The 23,457-nt window shown below is 37.4% G+C and overlaps 2 protein-coding genes across 3 annotated transcripts; both read right to left on the bottom strand.

The window, feature by feature from the left end:
- Nucleotides 1-4,022: 4,022 nt before the first annotated feature.
- LOC121527530 (ADP-ribosyl cyclase/cyclic ADP-ribose hydrolase 1-like) lies at nucleotides 4,023-12,366 on the bottom strand. 2 transcript variants are annotated; one of them, XM_041814529.1, is made up of 8 exons: nucleotides 12,135-12,366; nucleotides 11,900-12,020; nucleotides 10,715-10,850; nucleotides 8,093-8,163; nucleotides 6,032-6,105; nucleotides 5,116-5,199; nucleotides 4,825-4,911; nucleotides 4,023-4,735 (listed from the first exon to the last, which is right to left on the bottom strand). In XM_041814529.1, exons 1-8 carry the CDS (start codon nucleotides 12,287-12,289, stop codon nucleotides 4,666-4,668), a joined length of 798 nt encoding a protein of 265 aa, XP_041670463.1. In that variant the 5' UTR covers nucleotides 12,290-12,366; the 3' UTR covers nucleotides 4,023-4,665. The 2 variants fall into 2 exon arrangements, with proteins under 2 accessions (XP_041670463.1, XP_041670464.1); XM_041814530.1 differs by lacking the exon at nucleotides 11,900-12,020 and having other exon boundaries at nucleotides 12,135-12,248.
- A 3,601-nt stretch (nucleotides 12,367-15,967) lies between these two features.
- On the bottom strand, nucleotides 15,968-23,457 carry LOC121527740 (ADP-ribosyl cyclase/cyclic ADP-ribose hydrolase 1-like). The gene is made up of 8 exons (XM_041814789.1): nucleotides 23,269-23,457; nucleotides 23,047-23,167; nucleotides 22,824-22,959; nucleotides 19,268-19,344; nucleotides 18,967-19,040; nucleotides 18,758-18,841; nucleotides 16,652-16,735; nucleotides 15,968-16,075 (listed from the first exon to the last, which is right to left on the bottom strand). The coding sequence occupies exons 1-8, from the start codon at nucleotides 23,418-23,420 to the stop codon at nucleotides 16,021-16,023; spliced, it is 783 nt and encodes a 260-aa protein (XP_041670723.1). The 5' UTR covers nucleotides 23,421-23,457; the 3' UTR covers nucleotides 15,968-16,020.

Genomic DNA, 23,457 nt, shown 5'->3' with positions numbered 1-23,457 from the left:
ATTTGATAAAAAAATTACATTATGACCGTCCTCTAAAATATACAGAAACTGAACTACAGACACCGAAAGGTCAAAATGTGGCATTTTTCTGGGCTTTTTCTCTGTCGGACACTTTGCACATTTGAACAAACTCGTCAGAGAGCTTTCATCTGGTTGACTCCAGATTGTTTTTTTACTCAAACTAGACAACCTTGAGACCCAAAGTTGTGTTATTGGTGAGTTTTCACCATAGGGCGGAGTTGTTATCGGAGCACAAACTTAAACTTTGTTTTTGTTAATTTTTTAGCTGTGAAATTACACCAATATTGCCTCATAATTTTTTAGCATTTTTTTCAATCATCACCAGACTTTACAAAGATAATCACACATTGGTCCCGAGAACATCCATGCATCAATATCATTACTCAGTCACAGCGCCCCCTTCTGCCAGGCGAACATTTGAATTTTATCTAATTGACTCCAGATTTGTTTTACTCAAACTAGACAACCTTGAGACCCAAATTTGAGCTCAGCATGACTTTTCACAATAGGGTTGAGATGGCCAAAGCCACACAAGGGTAATATTACTCAAACCCACACATTAACCTCCTATGTTCCTCACAAGCATTTATTTTACAGTAAACCACATAAACATTAGTTTGATTTGTTCATTTTACCACAAATAGTTTACACAATTTGATTTGGTACTAGATTATTTTCGTGTTTAATCTTAGATTGTTTGAACTAGGTGCGCACAGTTTGGTCAATGTAAGATTACACATGTTTCTTTTGTTCTAATCCTTGTTTCTTTCTTTTGAGTTACCTGGATGGTGGGGGAGGGAACTTCCTGGTACAGACAAAAGGTGTGGCCAAGGGCAGAGAGGACTTTTATGCTGAAGCCACATCATTGGAGCAGACCACGAGCCATGATAGTCAGGTTTGCTTTGTATTTAGTTTAGTTTAGTGTCCAGTTTGTCTACCCCTCTTGTGTTTCATTTGGTTTGGCCAAACCTATAAATTCACTCCCTTTGTCTCATTGTGTTAGGTCTGTTTATTCAGTTTACACCTTAATTTTGTCCTGCTTACTTAAAGTTATATTAAGTTGACCTCTTTTATAGGCCTTGTTCGTAGAAGTTGGTTTGTAAATTTGGTTTTCCTTTGTTTGGGTTAAATAAAAGCCCACATTTTCTTTAAAAGTACTCCTGTGTCTCATGCCTTACTGCTTGGTCCCTGACAAGGGTGGTGACGCTATCGCTGCCTCTGTTGCTGTATCTTCATGTTTTGTGCAGCTTTTTTATATTTAATCACTGTTATTCTCTGCCATTAGCTGCATGTTCTGTCACCTGGACTTAACCTGTAATAACTACATTAACTCCAAACCCAGCCCCCGACCCAAGAGCAAATAAACATGGTTAACCCAAACCTGCTGCTTACTTTTTATTTTAAATTGAAGAGTCCTTGTCAGCAAAACCACTCAGCACACTGTCTTTACAAAACCTCAACCACTTGTTTGCCCTGCAAGCAATCCCAGAATGCTCTGCAAGTAGCTCGCGGTGTGAACCAGATAGGGCGTTTTTTTCCTCATTGTTATTTAAGAAATAAAAATTGTAGTTAACTGTTTTATGACTACACCTTTTAGTGTGTTTTTATCCAGTGGTGTCCTCAATTCAAAACAAGAAGTAAACAGCAGGGAACTTTGGATCTGAAACTTCATCCTGTACATTTAAATACGTGTTCTGTTGAGCTGTACTGGACTTTTTCATTAGTTGAAGGGTGAGGCCGTGTGAGCCTTCAAATGAGCATTTTGTTGGAAAAACAGGAAGTGGTTTATTACTCAGGTGTGACTGGCCCAATCAAACTGAAGCTTTCAATGTAATAAAAGGGTTTATACTGGCACACTGGTATTTTGTACATATCATTTTGGCTTCTATTGATTCTATTACAAAATGCGCCAAGGAAGAGGCAGGAAACCAAAGTTAACTGAAGCAGATGACAGACACCTCAAGATTTGAAGTACTAGAGACAGAAGGAAGAGCACTGCTGATGTTCAGGCAGAGATGAATGCTTCTAGATCAGAGTCTGAGAAAGTCTCCAGAATGACCATAAGCAGACGACTGAGGGAACAAGGCTTAAAGAGAAGAATAGCTGCTAAGAAGCCATTATTGAGGCCTGCAAACATCCAGAAACGCCTCAGATTATCCAGGGAGCACAAACACTGGACTGTTGATGACTGGAAGAAGATACTCTGGACGGAGAGTCGGTCAGCATGGTCGTGTTTGTGTCCACAGAAAAGCTGGGGAATGTTTTGATGCCAGATGCACCCACAGTGAAACACGGTGGAGAGTCCATTATGGTATGGGGTTCCATTTGTGGATAAGGCGTGGGCAAATGAGTGAAAATGGGCGGTATCATGAACAAGAACGTCTACCACAACATCTTAGTGCATCATGGAATCCCTTCTGGACTGAATCTGATTGGTCCTGGGTTCATATACCAACAAGACAATGACCCCAAGCAGACTTCAAAGCTGTGCAGAGACTGTTTGAGCAAGAAAAAGGACTCTGGAGTACTGGAACTGATGGACTGGCCAAGTCAAGGTCTGGATTTGAATCCTATTGAACAAATTTGGGATTCAAATTTGGGTGAATTCAGTTTGAAATTCCTCATTCCTGTTCAAAATGATAAAACCTGGAGAGCTGACTGAAAATGAAAGAGTCCACATTTAAGCACTTCATGATGCTGGATGGTCTCTGAGACAAATATGACGGGTGGTCTAATACATCTGTTAAACACTGTATGTAAAAAGTTTATTTTTTTCCTCAAAAATTGTCCACCTTGAGAAATAGCCATCTGGTTATGGAACAGTGTAAGTACATCTTACAGTTTCCTCTAGGGGGCGCCAAAAGTGAGATAGGGACCTGTGTAAGACTGATGTGCATGAAATTTGGTACACCTATGTATCATGATGAGATGGATTTGATAAAAAAATTACATTATGACCGTCCTCTAAAATATACAGAAACTGAACTACAGACACCGAAAGGTCAAAATGTGGCATTTTTCTGGGCTTTTTCTCTGTCGGACACTTTGCACATTTGAACAAACTCGTCAGAGAGCTTTCATCTGGTTGACTCCAGATTGTTTTTTTACTCAAACTAGACAACCTTGAGACCCAAAGTTGTGTTATTGGTGAGTTTTCACCATAGGGCGGAGTTGTTATCGGAGCACAAACTTAAACTTTGTTTTTGTTAATTTTTAGCTGTGAAATTACACCAATATTGCCTCATAATTTTTTAGCATTTTTTTCAATCATCACCAGACTTTACAAAGATAATCACACATTGGTCCCGAGAACATCCATGCATCAATATCATTACTCAGTCACAGCGCCCCCTTCTGCCAGGCGAACATTTGAATTTTATCTAATTGACTCCAGATTTGTTTTACTCAAACTAGACAACCTTGAGACCCAAATTTGAGCTCAGCATGACTTTTCACAATAGGGTTGAGATGGCCAAAGCCACACAAGGGTAATATTACTCAAACCCACACATTAACCTCCTATGTTCCTCACAAGCATTTATTTTACAGTAAACCACATAAACATTAGTTTGATTTGTTCATTTTACCACAAATAGTTTACACAATTTGATTTGGTACTAGATTATTTTCGTGTTTAATCTTAGATTGTTTGAACTAGGTGCGCACAGTTTGGTCAATGTAAGATTACACATGTTTCTTTTGTTCTAATCCTTGTTTCTTTCTTTTGAGTTACCTGGATGGTGGGGGAGGGAACTTCCTGGTACAGACAAAAGGTGTGGCCAAGGGCAGAGAGGACTTTTATGCTGAAGCCACATCATTGGAGCAGACCACGAGCCATGATAGTCAGGTTTGCTTTGTATTTAGTTTAGTTTAGTGTCCAGTTTGTCTACCTCTCTTGTGTTTCAATTGGTTTGGCCAAACCTATAAATTCACTCCTTTTGTCTCATTGTGTTAGGTCGGTTTATTCAGTGTACACCTTAATTTTGTCCTGTTTACTTAAAGTTATATTAAGTTGACCTCTTTTATAGGCCTTGTTCGTAGAAGTTGGTTTGTAAATTTGGTTTTCCTTTGTTTGGGTTAAATAAAAGCCCACATTTTCTTTAAAAGTACTCCTGTGTCTCATGCCTTACTGCTTGGTCCCTGACAAGGGTGGTGACGCTATCGCTGCCTCTGTTGCTGTATCTTCATGTTTTGTGCAGCTTTTTTATATTTAATCACTGTTATTCTCTGCCATTAGCTGCATGTTCTGTCACCTGGACTTAACCTGTAATAACTACATTAACTCCAAACCCAGCCCCCGACCCAAGAGCAAATAAACATGGTTAACCCAAACCTGCTGCTTACTTTTTATTTTAAATTGAAGAGTCCTTGTCAGCAAAACCACTCAGCACACTGTCTTTACAAAACCTCAACCACTTGTTTGCCCTGCAAGCAATCCCAGAATGCTCTGCAAGTAGCTCGCGGTGTGAACCAGATAGGGCGTTTTTTTCCTCATCATTTAAAATATAAAAACTGTAGTTTACGGTTTTATTACTACACCTTTTAGTGTGTTTTTATCCAATGGTGTCCTGGTGTTGGATCTGAAACTTCATCCTGTACATTTAAATACGTGTTCTGTTGAGCTGTACTGTGTTGTGTCTTGTTTTAGTTTGACACTAATTCTTCACAGGCTCCACGTGGTGAACTTTCTTGTATGCACTTCTCGATTTGTGATCTAAAATAGAGGAAATAAACATGAGAAACCAACATCATTGGTTTGTAAAAGCAATATCAGAGTACAGTATTAGTCAGCTGTGAGCTTACTTTTCTACTTCCTTGCAAGCATAACCAATTCCTTTTTGTGTCAGCATGTTTTTTAGTTTCATGAGTGCCCCCTTGTTGCACTGATTCCTGATAAAAAAGACAAACAGTAAACTGTTCAGATGGTGTTTCCAAGCTTTTCTTTGTACCTATTTTTGTCTTATTCAAAGTGACAGTAGGTGCCATTATCAGTTCGTTTCCTTTTTTACATGTAGAAACACGTACTGAACAAACTAAACCAAAAACCTTTAAAAGTAGTGTCAGAAACCAAAAGAAGTGTTCAGGAGATCATACCCATTCTTCTCAGTGACCAGAACAACAGTAAGTCGAGCCACTCTGGTGGGTTTAAGGTTTGGAACCTCGACACTTCCAAAGAAACTGAGATTAAAAAAAAAAAGAGACACATTGGATGGAAAAATCACATTATAACATCTAACAGTGGACCAAAACAGCAGGGGTGTCAAACTCAAGGCCCAGGGGCCAAATCTGGCCCAAGGTACAGTTACACCTGGCCCACAAGATCGTGCCATATTCTTATTATAACTGGCCCTAAAATATGAGGTCTGCAGATTTCCTCAAGTATAAAAATGTGAAAAAAAGAAACTGAAAATAATTAAATTAAAAGAAATATGTGAAAATAAATTCATTTGTGTTTTCATTTTTCATATTGCACAATTATGACTTTAAATCTATTATTTGTACTTTTATTTCATATTTTGACCCTTTAGATTTATCATCTTGACTTTCTGTCTTATGTTTTGACCTTTTCAACTTATAATTTTCACTCTATCTTATATTTTGGCTTTTTCAATTTAGAATTTTGACTTTTTGTCTCATGTTTCTTTTTTATTTTTTTAACATTTAATTTGGTTCTTTGATATTTTGAACTCATAAGTTTGCATTTATATCTCAGATCTTGAGCCTTTAAGCTTATTTTGATTATTTAAATCTCAAAATTATCTATCAACAGTGCTAATTTTTTCCCCATAACTTATTACTGGCAAAAATGAGGTTGACAGTTTGGTTAAATGTGGACCCTGTTAGGCCCTCAGGTCAGACCTTAATCCAGAATCCGGCCCCTTCTGTGATTGAGTTTGACACCCCTGCTATACAGCATCAATCTGAGTTTATTTGTGGCTTTGAATGGTAAAAATATATGGAAAACACAGAAATGCAGAATAGTAAATATTAAAAATTTCATGCTGCTTACCTGTTAGAATCATATGGTTCTTCTCGCTCTCCATCAAGCATCACCGTGACATTACCACAGGCGTACTCAGCAAACTACGTCATTAAAAAAATGACAGTTACATCTGAAATTTAACATTTATTTTCAATCTGTCACAGAGGTCTTTTGCTGTAATTCTCAAAGATTCCTATTCCCTCAGTGCTCTTGTTTTCTGCGGTGTCCCCAAAGGGTCTATTTTGGGTCCCCCTTTCGTTACTATTGACATTAAACCCCTGAGGCAAATCCTGCACAGGTACAGCTTAGACCTTCAGTGTTATGCAGATGATGATCAGCTCTTGTATTGAGAGCAATATGCAACAATTATTGAATCTTGAAAATAGATATTTTCCCATAATTTTTTGTGCCAGATGTTGGCTGCAGCACATCTGAGATACAGGTTCTGACTCGACCCATATGCCGTCCAAGGGCGTATGGGTCGAGTCAGAATCTGGTGCAGGCATGAAATACGTCTCCGCTGATCCAAGTGATGGTGAGGTAAATTAGCAATTTGTTGGAGAAGTACAGTTAAATTCAAAAGAGTGAGGAGCATGAACAGTACACTGGTGTCGGCCATCTTTGTTTTGGGATATGCACATGCGCTATAAGCCTAGGCACGCATGGATTTTTACTGCAGCCGCAGTGCGCATGTTGGTTTACAGGAAGTGCTGTTTTCCCTGTTTACACGGAGATGGAGCGTGTTTCCAAGAAGTTCCGTTTTCTGGCACCAAAATGCCGTTGCTGTCTAAACGGACAGCCAACACTTTTGCGTTTTCACTCGAAAACGTTGCCGTGTAAATGGGGCAACAGACTCAGCGCTGTGATTGCAGCCAAAGGTGCATCTAAATACTGACCTGAAGGGGGTGATTATTTATGCAGTCACTTATTTTACATTATTTTTTTTTTCAGTAGACATGACTTTGTCGAAATCTGTTTTCGCTTTGACATTTTAGTTTTCTTTGTCTAAAGACAAATTGTATTTACCCTAATAGATTTACAGAATCAAATAAAGGGTAAAACATCCAAGAGGCTGAATCCTAATCTCGTCTTTGTTACAGAATCTTCAATTCTGTTACTTTGCATTTAAAAATGTTTTATTGTCATTTTGGATTTTTGTACTGTCTTAAACAAAATCACGTACTTTACGTTTGGACACAAAGACCTGCTTCTATGTGTAGAATGAAGATAATGACATGATTTTAGCAGAAAAAAGAACTTGTTATGGAGTGAAAATGAAATAATTGTTAATATTTGATATCATAAGGTGCAGCTGACTTTTGACTTGTTGGCTGAGCTGTCTGTTAATTGAAATGAGACATTAAGGTTCAGTGGTGGTCTTAGTTAACATCACTGGCTGCAGGGAGACACTGCATTGGCTGAACCAATAATGGACCACAATCAGCTGAAATTAATGAGACTAATCCTCACAGCCCTGATCTAAACTTTTTCAACAATGGTCTGTGACATTTGAACAGTGAATTTCCTCGTGGGAAATGCTGTGATTTCTGTTTGCAGTAGGTTTGTAGTCCTCCCCAGGATTTAGTAGCCTATACACAGATTTAAAGTAAGCCGAGAGTGTGCACCGCAAATGATGCTTGCTCTGCTCCTCAAATTTAAACAGGAAATGCCGTGGCACAGATATGCTGATACACACAGGAAAAGTGCGAGAGATAAGCGTGTGCAGGAAGAGTAGTTTTACCCCAACCAGGAAATTCACACTTAACAAATGTGTGCATGGAGACGGATGGAAAAATGGCCGACATAAATCCTCCCTCATGGTGGGAAAAAAACTGCTGTCAAAGTGAGATGCATCAGCATCTTTATTTTGTTAAGGCTTCTGCTAAATCACTTCTATGCATTATTCTAACAAATAATAATGAGTATATAAGTGTATTTCTGTTAATAGACAAACTGATTTATAACAGTGTACTGACTTCAGGCCTCACACAGACTAAGCTATGATAACATCTTTCCTATTACTCCACCTTTTTCCACATTCAGACGTATTTGTTGATAAAAATTAGTGGTTTCCTGTTTGACATTTACCCTTGTAGAGGCAGCTCTCCAGAATGAACTCACAGGGTTGGGCTCACCGCTTCCACATTTAGTGTATATTTCTATATACAAACACACAGAACAATTTTTGTTACTTTTTCATTATAGAAGCTTCAGTCTACCGTACACTCAACCCTTTCAAAGTCACTCAAGGTCATTTTAACAAATATAGAAAACCTTCAACAAAAATAAATCAGCATTATTTATAAATGAATACAATAATATAGTGCTTTATTTAGGGTGTCTTTACTTTCCTTCCTTTTAAAGTAACCCCAAAAATAAGAGAGATTGAAACTATTTGTAACCCTTTACCTACTGAGCCGGTGCCGGCGCTGTGTTTTATATGTCAGGAGTATTATTACCGTAACTCTGTCAAAGTTTGTCCAATCAGAAAAATTCCAACTGTGTTGGAAAGCGGAGAATTTTGGGCATGCACACATATATGGTTCATTACGGTACTCGGAACCATATGGCGTGGGCATTCATAGCAAAACACCAGAAGTACCACGAGACCGCTACACGGATTCTCAACACTGTAACTCCTGGAAAGTTTGCTCAATCTAAAAAATTCCAACGCTGTCAGAGAGCTGAGAATCTGTGCTTTCTGGCAATAAATGATGTGTGGTATATATATTACGGTAATGTCAAACAGCACGGTGAAAACAGCAGCTTTGGCAGAAGATGAGTGAGAAAGGAGAGTGAAGGAAGAGAGTAAAAGGAGAGCGAGCGAGAGTGGTGTTTTGTTTTCTAAAAATAGCGTTAGATAGTGGCATTTGTGCGTGTCTGTCATGTGCAATAACAATATGTTACTGAGAATGTTGAGAATGCATTTTTCCACCTTTATTTGCATTAATTGTGGCCTATGTATATAGTTATCTTTTGCACTGTGTTTTACACACCCAGAGTCCTAGACTCCAAAAATGACTGCTGATTGTTCTAAACATGTATAGGTTCACATTTCAAATGTCAAATCAAAAATTCATGAGCAATAACAACATTTCTTCTCATAAAAGCCATGAAAAACAAATCAGTGTTTGTGTTTTTCTTCTTTTAAACTGCTGACAATTCCATATAATGTGCAATAATCATTAACCAGATGTTGAAAAGTTCAAGTACTCCTGGGAAAAGGGACCAAAGCTCTCAGACTTAGGGCATTTCCTGACTATTTTACAGCCAGAATAACAAAATATGTCCAAATCTCCATTTTTAGACTCAGTAGGTGAAGGGTTGAAGATTGGCTTAATGTTTGATCAGTCTTACAAAAATCTAACTATTGTTAATAATTGTTATAAAATAAGCTGCATGACAAACACATACTCATAGGTCCTTTCTTGATTAAAGCTGCTGATTCCTGCATAAATTTCACAGTTATGGCGGTTTGAGAGTTTATTTGTCACTGCCTGAGAGTTAAACCTTTTTGTTTCATGTGTTTTTCACCAATCACATCAAACTAAACAGCAGCCCCAGATATATGTGGCTTACATACCTCACTCGCCCCCTTGTGGCTGGCTGCGGTATAGGTGATAGAAACTGACTCCTCTGCTTAAGGCTTGAAATAAGGTCAGTTTAAAAGTAAATATAATTATTCTAGACAAAAATGTTTTTAAAATTTTGCTTATTTAACCGCCCGGCCCCCACAGTGTCTGCATAGACATAAGCTGGACCTTGTACAAATGTAGTTGATGATCCCTGATCTACAGTCCATATTATCATCAAAAAAATCAGAAAATCTGCAGAAATCTGTGTGTGCAACGGACAAGGTCAAAAATCAGTATTGGATACTCATAATCCTCAGGCCCTCAGGTGGCACTGAAATAAAAACAGTCATGATTCTACACTGGGAATCACTGCACGGGCTCAGGAACACTTCCAGAAATTGTCTGTCAACAGAGTTCACCATGCCGTCCACAAATGCAACTTAAAACTGTACAATGCCAAGAAGCCACATGTTAAAATGATCCAGAAGCAGCAAAGCTCTGGGCCAAAGCTCAACAGAAAACTGTTCTGTGGTCAGATATATCAAAATGTAAAACTCTATCTGGAAACCATGCACACTGTGTCCCGTGACCTTAAGAGGAGAGGGCGCATCTAGCTTGTTCTCCTGGCTCAGTTCTAAAGCCTGCATCTCTGATGGTATGAAGTTGGGTTAGTGCCTATGGGCAGCTCTAACATCTGGAAAGGAACTATCAATGCTGAGAAGTAGAGAGAGATTTAAGAGCAACATGTGCTCCCATCCAGACAACGTCTAGCATATATCAGCAATACAATGCTAAATCCCATCCATCACAACAGCAGGAGGGTGACTGGACGAATGTTCTGTCTGTCTTATCTTTACGAGCCAATCAGAGCAACAAAACACGTGACATAGCCGCTAACGAGGAGTAAACTCCATAGAGAACTGCATAACACGAACCATGGCGACTGTAGACATGTCAGTACACGACTTTTGTTGTTTTTGAAAAGAAAACAACTCACTGCTGTTCTTTGTTCTTCTTTTAATGAAGAAGATGTGTTTTGAGATGCGTTGCTGCTTCTATCAATTCAAAATGAGCAAATATTTTCCATAAAGTTTCAACGTCTGATGTGTTGTTTGAGGGAATTATTGAATCTTACCTTTGTTGCCTGCCTTTCCACACCATACTTGTCCATCCAGCACATTTCCCAACAGAGTGTCCTCCAGCGTGATGAAGCTGTCCCTGTTCTTAGTTAACTTATGGACCAGATCCTTTGTTTTGCTCCAGAACATTGTCTAATACCAACAAAGTTTACAACACAGGTAAATCCACACATTAGCATCGACTTTAACTCAAATGAATACTTCAACATTTTGGCAAATTCGCCCATTGCCATAATTCCTAGAGTCTTAGTAACAGGTTCATGTCCGTTAGTTGTCGGTGCTACTTTTAACCAAACTAACCAATTTTTCTACCCATTTTGCCACTAATTTTGTAAACTTAAACCATTTTTGCTGCTTTTTCTTTTTGCATTTTTGCAACTTTTTAAAAATACTTTTGATCCATTTTTTGCAACTTTTTGCCACATTTAACCCATTTTTGCTACCTTTTTGATGGTTTTTGCCTACTTTTGCTATTTTCTTTGGACATTTTTTGCCAATTTTTTCATCACTTCTTACCACATTTTAGCAATTTTAAGCCTTTTTTGCCACTTGTAACCTCATTTGTCACCTTTTTGACACTTTAAACCCATTTTTGCCACCTTCTTGCTAATTTTCACTCACTTTGCCTTTGTTTGGCCACTTCTTTTGCCTGATTTTGCCCATTTTTTAAATCACTTTCAAACCATTTTAACCACCTTTTTTACAACATTTAACCCTTTAGGCCACTTGTAACCCATTTTTGCCACCTTTTTGACACTTTCAACATTTTTTGCCACTATTAATCCATTTTTCTGCACCTTATGCCAATTGTTTACCATTTTTGACTTTTTCTTGCCACTTTTTATCCAATTTTGCCATGTTTTATCATCACTTTAACCAATTTTTGCCACCTCTCAGGCAGCTTTTGCCCACTTTAGCCACCCCCAGTCGTCTGGGGACCAGAAACCTCTCCCCTTTATCCCCCCTTATGGACCACCTTGACTGTTACATTATTAAAAAGTCGGTCTTGTATTGATATGAATATGGTGTGCCTTGGCTTGACCTTAGGTGTGAAAAAAAGTTTGAAAACCACTGACTAAGACTATAGGAATTATGGCAATGGGCTGGTTTGCCAAAATGTTGAAGTATCCCTTTAAGTGAAAGTGAAAGAAGTAAACAGTAAGTTGATAGAGGATATTTACTTTGTCACAGGGATGCTTAAATTGGAATTCATCAAAAAGTGGACAATAGTTCCCCTCAGTAACGTTACGTTCGTCCTTTCCTATGAAGGCTTGTTCAAAGGTAGCCTGTACGCTCTCACAGCTGAAAAATAAAAGCTGGTAGATTTAAAGAGGCAAGTTCGGATTCCAGCTGTTGAAAAAATGTTAATTACAATTTTGAGCTTGATAGAAATGGCAGCAAACTGAAAACACTTACATTTTTTCTTCTTCTGGAAACTCCAAACATTTCTTCATGAATCTCGCCCTGAACTGAGCTGTCGGAGGAGTCAGCAGCACTGAAGGAAGAACTATAATAATGACTACAATAACAACGACGGTGAGACAGACGGCCACGGCTTTAGCAGACACCATTTTTAATCTCTCTATAAAATAAAGATATAAAAGAAAAACCCTCTCTAGCAAAGTCTATCTGCTCAGTGACGGTAAGACTGAGTGTGCCGCTCTGCAGACAATGACAGGATGTTCTAAAACTAAATGCGTACCTTATTCTCAGTTCTCATCTCTGCATCTGCAGGAAACGTTTAAAGCTGTGAAACCACAGAGTAGAAACGCTCCAGCTGGACTGAACTCTTAACCTTTAGTCTTCTCTGTGCTAGGGCTGTGGCTTAAAATACAATTTCTACTGACTACAAATGACCAAGAAATGACTGAAAACACATTTTCCTTCATCATATCAAAACAATCTATCAAAAGAGAATTTCTCCTTTAGAGTTTCAGTGCTGAGAAACAGAATTTGCCCCCATTGCTTTGCATATGTCACATTTATATGTCATAAACAATTTTAAAATTAGACCAAGACAACTCCAGTCAATACAATACAGTTTTTAAATTATAATTTCATTTATTAAGGAAAAAAAAAGCCATCCAAACCTACCTGGTCCTGTGAGAATGCCCTGAATGAAAGCAGAATATGCCCTGAATGAGAAGCCTGTACTCTGTCCTTTATTGAAGACCATTCCCAACTGAATGGATAACTTCACTCATGGTGCAGGTATGTTTTAACCTTGCAAAGCAGATGGATACGGCTGTTTCCGTGTTTCTCACTGGTGCATCTTGCAAAGCTCCCGTCTGAACCGTTTGGGCCCGGTTAGAAAGTGACAGGACCAATCAGTGACGAGGGGCAGTACTTTCAGGCGCAGCGTAGTCGTGACGTATGCAAGCAGCAAACGCTGTACTTCACACCGGAAGTTGGAAAATCACCTTCTCCGTTGTTTTCTCCGTATGTTCCCGCCACGTTAATAGAGGCAAGTCTGCCAAGAAGACAAAAATCTGCAAGTTATCAGGTTAACAACAAAGCGACAGCATTACATTTATAAAACTGAATTGATTTATGATCCAAATTCACGTATCACTGAGCACAGACATATATGACAGGAGACTGGCTGGCCAGACGTTGCCATCGCCGCCATGTTGCCAGAGGCAAGTCGCTACGTCATTCAATACAGAAGACAAGGACTGTGCACGTTTTTGTAATAAAAAGCTCAAACAATGAGATTACATGGATTTTAATCAATCATTTCATAAATGATCCATGTTAAAATAATAACTGACAGTGAAACATAAAAGCAGAATCCCCTTTCTTGTGTTTTCTCAGTTAAATGAAAAGATGTACTCAATGATTTAAAATAAAACTGTATACATAATACAGTTTCATATATGTTTAAATATTTATTTTGAATCTATATACACATATTTATAATAATCTGATCATTTGATATTTATATATACTTATATTTCACTATCAGTTATTATTTTTATATGGATCATTTATTAAAATCCATGTAATCTTGTCGTTTTAGCTCTTTTATTCTGAAAACATGCACAGTCCTTGTCTGCTGAATGTCGTAGTGACTTCTCTCTGGCAACATGGCGGCGACGTCAGTGTCCAGCCAGCCAATCTCCCGTTGCATATTAGTCGGTGCAAAGTGACAATTTGATTTGGATCATAAATCGATTTAGTAAAATTAATGTCATGTAATCGCTGTGATTGTTAGTCTGAAAAGTCACATATTTTTCGTCTAATTATATTTCCTTATGTCACGAACTTTCCTCTATTAATATGGCGGCGATGCACGAAGAAAACAACAAAGCCGTTCAGTTGAAGTGACTTCTGGTGTTAGAAGGGGAGATATGGCGGTGCTGGTTTTCTGGTGTGAAGTGGAGGTCCTCCGATGCATCCAGGTCCGTCTGAAAAGATCGGCTGCAGCTCAGACACCTAACAAGCTGCAGCTGTGACTGCCAGTGCTCCTGCTGCCCCCAACCAGCCTGCAGACACACGAGCCTCCCTCTCCAACACCAAAAATGATCTAAACATAAATCTAAAGGACACAGGAGATCAGCCCTGACATAAATCATTCAAGTCATCATTTAATTTAGCCACAGTGGAGAGTTTTTGATCATGAGCGACCTGTTTAAGGTCATGCCACAGCATCTCAGCCAGATTTCAGTCAGGTCTTAACTAGACCACTCTAAAACCTTCATGTTTTTAAGCCATCCAGAGGGGGACTTGCTGGTGTCCTGCTATATAAATGCCTCTGCACGGTGTGTCTGTTTTTTTCCCACACACATTTTTTTGCACATAAAAAAGAAATTCAGTGTCATCCTGTGCAGGTTATGTTTGCACTCTGACACCTAAACTTTCGTCCGTCTTTTTGTGTGTGTGTGTTTTTTTTCACATCGCTGTGTGCAAGACTCAAGTGTGCAACATTTTTTTTAATTACAAATACAAACTAAAAAAAAAAAAGAAAAGAAAGAAAGCAAGAAAACACTTAGGAAAATAACTGATTCAACCTGCAAAGACCTTAACCCAAATGCACTTGAAGTCAAGAACTGTCGTACATCGTGAACACTGACCTGATTTTGATGAATGTCCGTTGGGGTCAGGAAGTGGGGGACAGTCATTAGGAATGAACAGGAACAGAGGAAAATTAGAACTTACCAGCTCTTAATGGATCTCTGCAATTATCAGAACATTTCTACATACATTGATTACGGTCCCTTCACTGTACAAAAAAGTATTTTTTCCCCAGTTTAACAGATTAACCTCCTTTGATCGATCAGCATCACAAATCACTCAGTCCTGCAGACTTCCTAGCGTCATCTCCACAGATAAAAGGAGAAATGAGTCCAGAGGAGTCTTGTACTGAGCAAACGTACTTTTGCTTTAAATGTTGACACACTATCAACCAAATAAACCTCGTGGGGTGAGCAACAGAGGAATGATGTGATGTTCACCAACAAGCCTGCTCTACTACATGCCTTGTTAATGTGAGCCTCTGTAGCTAGCTCACATTTAAGTGCCAGTTTCCTTTCCTCCATCCTTTGTTATTATTTCCACATTTAAAAAGTCAAATCATGAGCCATTTGAGAGATGAACAACTTGAGCCTCTTATCAGCTGCTGATGCAGAAGCAACAGAATGGTCCGGTCATATTTTTATTTAAATATTTCATATACAGTCACAAAATGAGAAGTGAGATCAGCGGTTGAACAGTTAGACAGTGGATACACACTGCAGTGATGAACTGTCTTTACACCGAAGCACAACGAGTCTGAAGTACCAAAACACATCACAGTTATTTTCTACCTGATGTGTTTGTCTGCTGGGCTCGTTTATACTTTATAAATATTGTTGCTCAGTGAATGAAGACACTCTGATTTAAAAACCACAAATAAGTTTAAAAGCTCTAGTTTGTTTAATATTTCTTCATTTAAACACCATACTTTTGCTTATTTATCCCAACCAAAAACACAAGTAAGAAGTATTTTAAATGTCAATTTATATATAATAATTATAATAATAATAATAATACTTTTTTTTGTAAAAAATGCGTTCCAAGTGCTGTAGATAAAGTTCAAATAATGAAAATAAACACTTGATAATAAGAACATTTAAAAATCTAAAATTTACAAAACTAAAGAAATGCTGTGATTAATCTTGATTAATCACAGCATAGTGATGTGATTAACTTGATAATTTTTTTAATCAGTTAACAGCACTATTAAAAATACATGTCAATACATTTTCTTTAAAGCAGCTTTCTTTTGTCCTGTGTTATCATTTCACATTAAACACAGACGTCTTCACCAGCAGCCTCCACAGGGCGCGCCTGTTTTTATGCACGTCTCCACATGTGACCTGCAGAGAAACAAGAGCTGTTACACAACCAAAGAGCCAGATTGTTGAAAAATACCTTTGCAAGAGCCAAAATCTAAGTGGTGAAAAGTGGCAAAAACAGCTTGAAGTAGCAATAAAAATAAGTTAAAGGTAGCAAAAAAGGTCAAAAGCAGCAAAAATGAGTGAAAAGTTACTAAAATGGGCAAAAAGTAGTCAAGAGTAGCAAAAATGTGCAAAAAAATAGGAAACAAGTGGTATGTAATGGCAAAAGGTAGCTCAAATGGGCAAAAAGTGGCAACAAAAATGGTGAAAAAGGGCAAAAATGGTTAAAAAAAGTGGCAAAAAGAAGAGGCAAAAATTTGGAAAAAAGGAAACGTGATATGTAATGGCAAAATGTGGCTTATTTGGACAAAAAGTGGAAAAAAATGGTTAAAAAAAAGTGGAAAAAAAGCTTTTCTGGGGGAATAATGTTTAAAATTAAGACATTAAAGAGCCCCATGTGCGTTGAGGATCACTGACATAGTGGATGTTTGTGACAACAAGAAAAAAATGTTAATGTGTTTTTATTAGGGGTAGAAAAAGTGAGAGTGAACTTACTGAGTGACGGCCTCACAGGTACAACCAATCCTTGAATCCAGGTCCTTCCTCAAACTCCCCAAGGATTCACAGGTACAGTTTCCTCTGTTTAGCATGAATGAGAGGATTAGAATTAGAGATGAATGATTTGAAAAAAACAATGTAATTGTGATTTTTTTTTCCCCAATATTTTGAATGCCATTATTATTAGATTACTCAACTTTTGCATTTTTTTTTAACAAATTCAAGCAATAAATCAATAAAATAACCTACATTCAGTCAGGAACAATCATCGTAGATTTTACCATTTCATTGAAAAATGGATATAGTCTACAGCAGGGGTGTCAAACTCAGTCACAGCAAGAACCGGATTCTGGATTCAGGTCTAACCTGAGGGCCTAACAGTTTATGGACCCTTTTAAAGGTACAGTGTGTAAAAATCGGACTATCAACATCTAACAGTCAATTCTGGAGTGTGATGCTCATTTCTCTGGTGATAACTGTGGGAACCGGTGAAGTTTAAAAATCAATACATGCTTAACTGTTATTTGGTTCCTTCTATGGTGCCATAGAAACAGGCAAAATGCAAAAATCCAAGATGGCAGCTTCCTTGGAGGGGACCCTCCCTATGTATGAATAAAAGGCTTATTCTGAGTTAATTTAAAACATAAATTTAAAAAAATGTGTTATCAGATGTCAACACTAATTTAGATCAATCTACTTATAAATGTCATGTTTCATTTTAACCAAGCTTGTTTTGCTAAATGCTACTAGGCTAAATATTACACACTGCACCTTTAACCATAAACTTTCAACCTCATTTCACCAGTAATAAAACATGAATAAAATCTGATGATAAATGATTTTGGCATTCAAAAAGTTAAAAAGGTAAGTTTAAATGCTCACAATCTGAAAAAAGTAAATTTATTAGTTAATAAAGGTCAAAGCAGGAAATTGAAATTGAAAAATAATGTTTTTTAAAAGGCAAATATATTAGAAAGAAAGTCAAAATAGAGTTTAAAAGGTCAAATTTGTAATCATGAAATTTAAAGAAAAAATATGATTCAAATTTTTAAATTGTGAGTCTAAAAGGTCAAACTGTGGAATTATGAATTCAAACTTTGGAGTTAAAATTTGTGAAAAAAGAATAAATCATGAGTTAAAACGGCCAAATTATGAACTAAAAATTAGAATTATGAATTTTAAATGTAAAAATATTATGAGAAGTCAAAATTGTAGATTGAAATGCTCAAAGTATGAAATAAAAAGTCAAAATCTTAAGTTTGAGTCCTGCAAATTGAAAATATGAAATTAAAACAAAATTTCTTTTCCCACATTCCTTTCTTCTTATTTAATATTTATACTCCTTACTATTTCAGATTTTATGATTTAACAAGGATATTTTAAATTTTGACACCCGTGTCCTTCAGTTTTACTCTGCAGAGAGGGCTCAGGTCTAAAGATGCTACCACGGTTAATCAGCAGCTGCTTTGACTTTTCAGGGAGCACATGCTAGAAACCCCCATATGGATGGACACATGAACAAGGATGTGTATTGAAAAAAATGAAATGATTTCAGAATCAATTCATCCATAGTAGCATGAATCTGAATATTAAGGTGCAATAAGCTTTAAGCTATAAAGGAGGCGGCTGGGGTGGAGGAGGTTAAGCTTGTAAAGCTGCTGCTGCAAAATTTATATGTATTAAGCTGCTATTTTGACACATTTCAAGTTTAAGAAATATTGTAACTTCTGCTATTTGTATATTGCAGAAAGCCGTATTGTGATTTAATCTAATTTGCGATTAATTGTAGCCTCGTCCCTACTTTTTGAGATGCCATTAAATTGAAAATGAGCTAATATTTCCACTAAACGTAAAATGCTCAGTTCAACATCTGATATGTTGTTTATGTTTTATTGTGAATAAAATATGGGTTTATGAGATTCACGAATCATTTCATTGTGTCTTTGTTTACATTTCACACAGCGCCCTAACTTTTTTGTAATTGACACTAATGGTGTAGGACCAGGTACCCTGGAACTGAGCACAGATAGTCATCATGCTGTAAAATGTCACATGCAGTTTAAGAGATGTATGGTCATGGTTAAAATGAAAATGAAATCGTACCTGTCCTCCTTGGAGACCAGGACGACAGTGAGGCTTTTAACCTTGGATGGTTGAAGATTTGGGACCTCTACACCTCCAAAGAAACTGAGAGCAACAGACGACATTTCAGAAGGAAAACATCGAACCAGAAGTCTTGCATACATGTCAAGCATAAAAAGCAGATGAATACATTCGATTTCAGATAAAGAGCTCATAAAGTCTGGTCTTACCTGTTTGAATCGTATGGTTCTGTTCTCTCACCGTCAAGCATCACTGACGCCTCCTCACAGGCATGCTGGGCAAACTAAGACATTAAGAACCACACAACATTTTCACGTGTGTCCATTTTGAACTTTCGACTGTACATGAGATCAAATTTCCATTACGTCACAAATAAATGTGTGATAAACAAATACGACACCAATAAAAAGCCGAACTGGAAGAACCAAGCCCAGTAACCTTTGCTTCTCCATCAGCTTCAGTTAAACATTCTAGTCAGTGTAAAAGTTGGGATGTCCTGCTGATACTCACTCTGGTGGAGGCTGCTCTCCAGAATGAACTCACAGGGTTGTAGTACTCACAGTCCTCGCAGTTTTGAGTGAAAGTTTCTAAAACAACATAGAAATAAACACTTTTTTAATACTGAAAGTTCAGTCTCCAACCAAACACTAGACATCTGTTTGATCACAGGTGTCAAACTCAAGGCCCCAGGACCAAATCCGGCCCGTGGAACAGTTAAATCCGGCCCACAAGATGATCTAGTACTTCTGTTATAACTGACTCAGTCTGAGGTCTGCAGATTTCCTCAAGTAAAAAAATGTAAACGTATCCTTGATGATTGAGGATATCCTTGTTAAGTCATAGAAAGTAATGAGTAAAGATATTTAGAAGTCAGGAATGTGGGAAAAGAAATTAATTTGTGTTTTCATTTCACATTTTCAATTTAGCATCTCACAATTCGAAGTCAAAAATAGAAATTTTGGCTTTTTATTTCATACTTTGAGAATTTCAAATCATTTTTTGACTTCTCATATAATATTTGAGCTTTAAGATTCATAATTCTTATTTTTAAGACATTTTTTGGCCTTTTTAACTATTATGTATTTTATCTTTGACTTCATAATCCCATAGTGTGACCTTTTAGACTCACAATTTAAATTTTGAATCATATTTTGACTTTTAAAACTCATGATTTTGAATTTCTTTCTAATATATTTGCCATTAAAAAACATTATTTTTCAATTTCAATTTCATGTTCTGAACTTTTTGAACTGATAAATTCACTTTTTACTTTTACTTCTCAGATTGTGAGTCTTAAAATTGATCTTTTTAACTTTTTATTATGTCCATTGCTGCTGTTTTTATCTCTGCACTATCTGAAGCCAAGCAACGAAATTTCGTTCAGAAGTGCCCCGTTTGGTGTAAATGTGAATGACAAAGTCTAAGTCTTTCAAATGTCAGAATCATTTATCATCAGTGCTAAGTTCTTATTTCGTATTTTATTTCTGGTGAAATGAGTTTGACAGTTTCTGGTTAAAATGTTGACCCTGTTAGGCCCTCAGGTTAGACCTGAATCCAGAATCCGGCCCTGCTGTGATTGAGGTTGACCCTCCTGCGTTATTTGTTTTTTGGGCTAAATCTAGTTAGCTCATCAAAAATAGCCTGGCCATAAAAAATCAGGCTGTGATCTGTCTGATTTAGAATAAATTTGGCTCAAAAATGGACCTAGTCATTAAAAAATAAAGAATAAATAAATAATATGTTTAGTCTGATTCAGTCTACATTTGGTACCATTAAAGGGTCTTGTTGTTAAAAGGGACTCTGCATGATCAGACTAGTTCATCTTGTTGGATAGATACTACGTCTTGTGTGTGGCTGAGGTAACAAACTCACTAGATATCTGCTTTTTGAGTTAATTTGAGTTTATAACCTCACCAGAACGCCGCCATGCTTTGGTCTGAGCTGGCGCTGTGATGTCACAGCGTTCCTCACCGTATACTAGGCTTGCCAACATTTTTGTAACCGACTAGTTATCTTCAACCATCTTAAACCTTTTTGTGAGTTTTGCCGATACGATAGCGGAGTTGGCCTGTCAGCAAGAAGTGGCGTACGGATGTTAATAACTCTATTTTATGATGTTTTATGTGGTCTAACAGCATTCGCATAGTCACTGTAGCAGTACTGTTACAATCCCCTAGCACGGTGGTGTCAAACTCGAGGCCTGGGGGCCAAATGTGGCCCATGGTGCAGTTTTACCCGACCCGCAAGATCAATCCATATTTTACTCTGAAGTGGCTCACCCCAATGAGGTCTGCAGATTTCCTCCAGTATAAAAATGTAAATTTAACCTTGAAGATAAAAAAAAAAGCCTTAAGTCATAAAAATCTGAAAACTAGAGAGTAGAAATAGTCAGCAATGAGGGAAAGAAATTAATTGTGTTTTTATTTCATATTTTCCATTTTGCATCCCAAGATTATGACCTAAACTGAGGATTCTGACTTTTTATTTCATATTTTGGCCTTTAAAATTCATAATTCTGACCTTTTAGGTTCACAATTTTTCATTTTTAAACATATTGTGACCTTTTAAACTCCTAACTTTGACTTTTAATCCTATGTTTTCACTTTTTAAACTCCTGATCTAGAATTTTATCTCATATTTTGACCTTTAGAGTCACTGATTTGAATTTATCTTCTATCTTGACCTTTTAAACTCTTGATTTTGTATTTTATCTCATATCTTGACCTCTAAACTCATGATATATGAGTGTCTATCTCACATACAGTGCTTAACAAATGTATTAGACCACCCTAACCCTAACCAAAGTAATGTTTCTGCCATATCTGCCCTAAATTAACAGCATTGGTAATTACCAAAATCCTTTTTGATGTTTCTGCAATGGTTAATACACCAATATGTAGAAGCTCTTTAACCCAAATGATATTTTTAATGCTCAAATATAATTATTATTGTTATCCATGAATTTTCAAATTTACTGATTTACAAAAAAACTGAAAAAATAGTAAAGCACATGAATATTTCTTGATTAATATGTTAAATTATAGTTATTTACTTGCATCCCTGAACAGAAAAATGAGTTTTAGTGGTTGAATGTTATGCTTGATTCATTTCTGACTTCTCAGAGAAGCCCAGTGAGCCGGCTCCAATTTGGGTGAATTCAGTTTGAAATTCCTCATTCCTGTTCAAAATGGTAAAACATGGAGAGCTGACTGAAAATGAAAGAGTCCGCATTAAAGCACTTCATGATGGTCTCGGGGGTTTCTGAGACAGATATGACAGGTAGTATAACACACCTGTTAAGCACTGTCTTTGCCTTTTTTTTTTTTTTTTTAAGATATATTTTTGAGCCTCCATTAGATAGAGGAGGACAGGGGACAGAGTCAGAAACAGGGTCAAGATTGGGGGAGAGACATGCAGCAAAGGGCCTCAGGCTGGATTGGAACCTGGGCCGCGTACATGGGGAGCGCCTCAAACCACTATGCCACTTGCTCCCCATATTTGCCTTTTAAAACCTTTTTTTGACTTTTAATTTTGCATTTTGACCTTTAGGACTTATAAAGTTGACTTTTTATCTCAGATTTTTAAATTTTTTCTTGTTCTTAAAATCCTTTATCATCACTGTTTAATTTTCCCTGTAATTCATTACCTGTGAAAACACGGTTGACAGTTTTTGGTTAAATCTTGACCCTGTTAGGCCCTCAGGTTAGACCTGAATTCAGATTTCGGGCCCTGCTGTGATTGAGTTTGACACCCCTGCACTAGCAGATTAATGTTAAATTGAACGTCATGACTCATGGCGTGCTGTGATGCCGGCCTGGCCAGCAGGGTCTGGTCTTACTTTTTAAATCTTTTACCCCTCACCAGGTCATAATCCTGCCTGTAACTAAAACAGGAGTTTACTGGTAAGTAGATAAAGCTTGTGGAGTGCTGGTTTGATTTCAAAGACTCTGCTTAGGGCAGTAAGTGAACAGTGAGGTGGGCAAAGCGACTTCCACCAGTGTTATCTATAATCTGGATTTTACAGAAATATTCAGGTTAGAAATGCAGTAGGCGTTATGAACCTTACCTTTACTGCCCCTCTTCCCACACCAGCTCAGCCCATCCACCAAGTGTCCCAACAAAGTGTCCTCCAGCGTGAACAAACATCCTGTCTCCTCGGTGAATTCATGGACCAAATCATAGGTTTTGCTCCAGAACATCGTCTAATACCAAAAGAGATTAAATGACGCCATCAAGCACAGAAATTAAACATATGATTTTATTAGACAGTGGTGTTTATAGGTGTTTACCTCGCCACATGGATGCTTGAAGGAAATCTCAGCTAAGAACGGACCGTAGTTTTCTTCAGAAACGTTACATTTGTCTATCCCTACGTAGGCTTGTTCAAAGGTAGTCCAAAGGTTTTCACAGCTGAAAGTAAGCCTCATTATTTTTACATTCTTGTTCTTAAAGAAACAATGGTTATCACAACTTTGAACTGGATTGACAAAAGTGAAAATGCAGGGACTTACATGGTTTGGTTTTCTGGAAACTCCAAGCACCTCTTCATGAATGTTTCTCTGAAATCTTTTTTAGAACTCACAGAAGTAACAACGACCACAACGACCACAACCATCGTAGAAATGACGACACCAGCGATGGCCCAGGTCTTAAAAGACCCCATTGTAAATCTTTCCCTCGAAAATCCAGCTCAGTAGAAG

Source organism: Cheilinus undulatus, linkage group 19, assembly GCF_018320785.1.
Source record: "Cheilinus undulatus linkage group 19, ASM1832078v1, whole genome shotgun sequence".
Classification (NCBI taxonomy): domain Eukaryota; kingdom Metazoa; phylum Chordata; class Actinopteri; order Labriformes; family Labridae; genus Cheilinus; species Cheilinus undulatus.
The sequence above is the reverse complement of the archived record's forward strand: the minus strand, read 5'-3'. Positions and strand labels throughout refer to the sequence as shown.

Bases quoted from the DNA above. Each gene is read 5' to 3' on its own strand.
- LOC121527530 (XM_041814529.1), bottom strand. From the start codon at position 12,289: ATGGTGTCTGCTAAAGCCGTGGCCGTCTGTCTCACCGTCGTTGTTATT. The intron at 12,021-12,134 runs GTAAGTGTTTTC...TTTATTTTTCAG, and splicing joins TTTCCAGAAGAAGAAAAAAT to CTGTGAGAGCGTACAGGCTA. The intron at 4,912-5,115 runs GTATGATCTCCT...CTTTTTTATCAG, and splicing joins CTGGTCACTGAGAAGAATGG to GAATCAGTGCAACAAGGGGG.
- LOC121527740 (XM_041814789.1), bottom strand. From the start codon at position 23,420: ATGGGGTCTTTTAAGACCTGGGCCATCGCTGGTGTCGTCATTTCTACG. The intron at 23,168-23,268 runs GTAAGTCCCTGC...GCTTACTTTCAG, and splicing joins TTTCCAGAAAACCAAACCAT to CTGTGAAAACCTTTGGACTA. The intron at 19,041-19,267 runs GTGAGTATCAGC...TTAATGTCTTAG, and splicing joins GGAGAGCAGCCTCCACCAGA to TTTGCCCAGCATGCCTGTGA.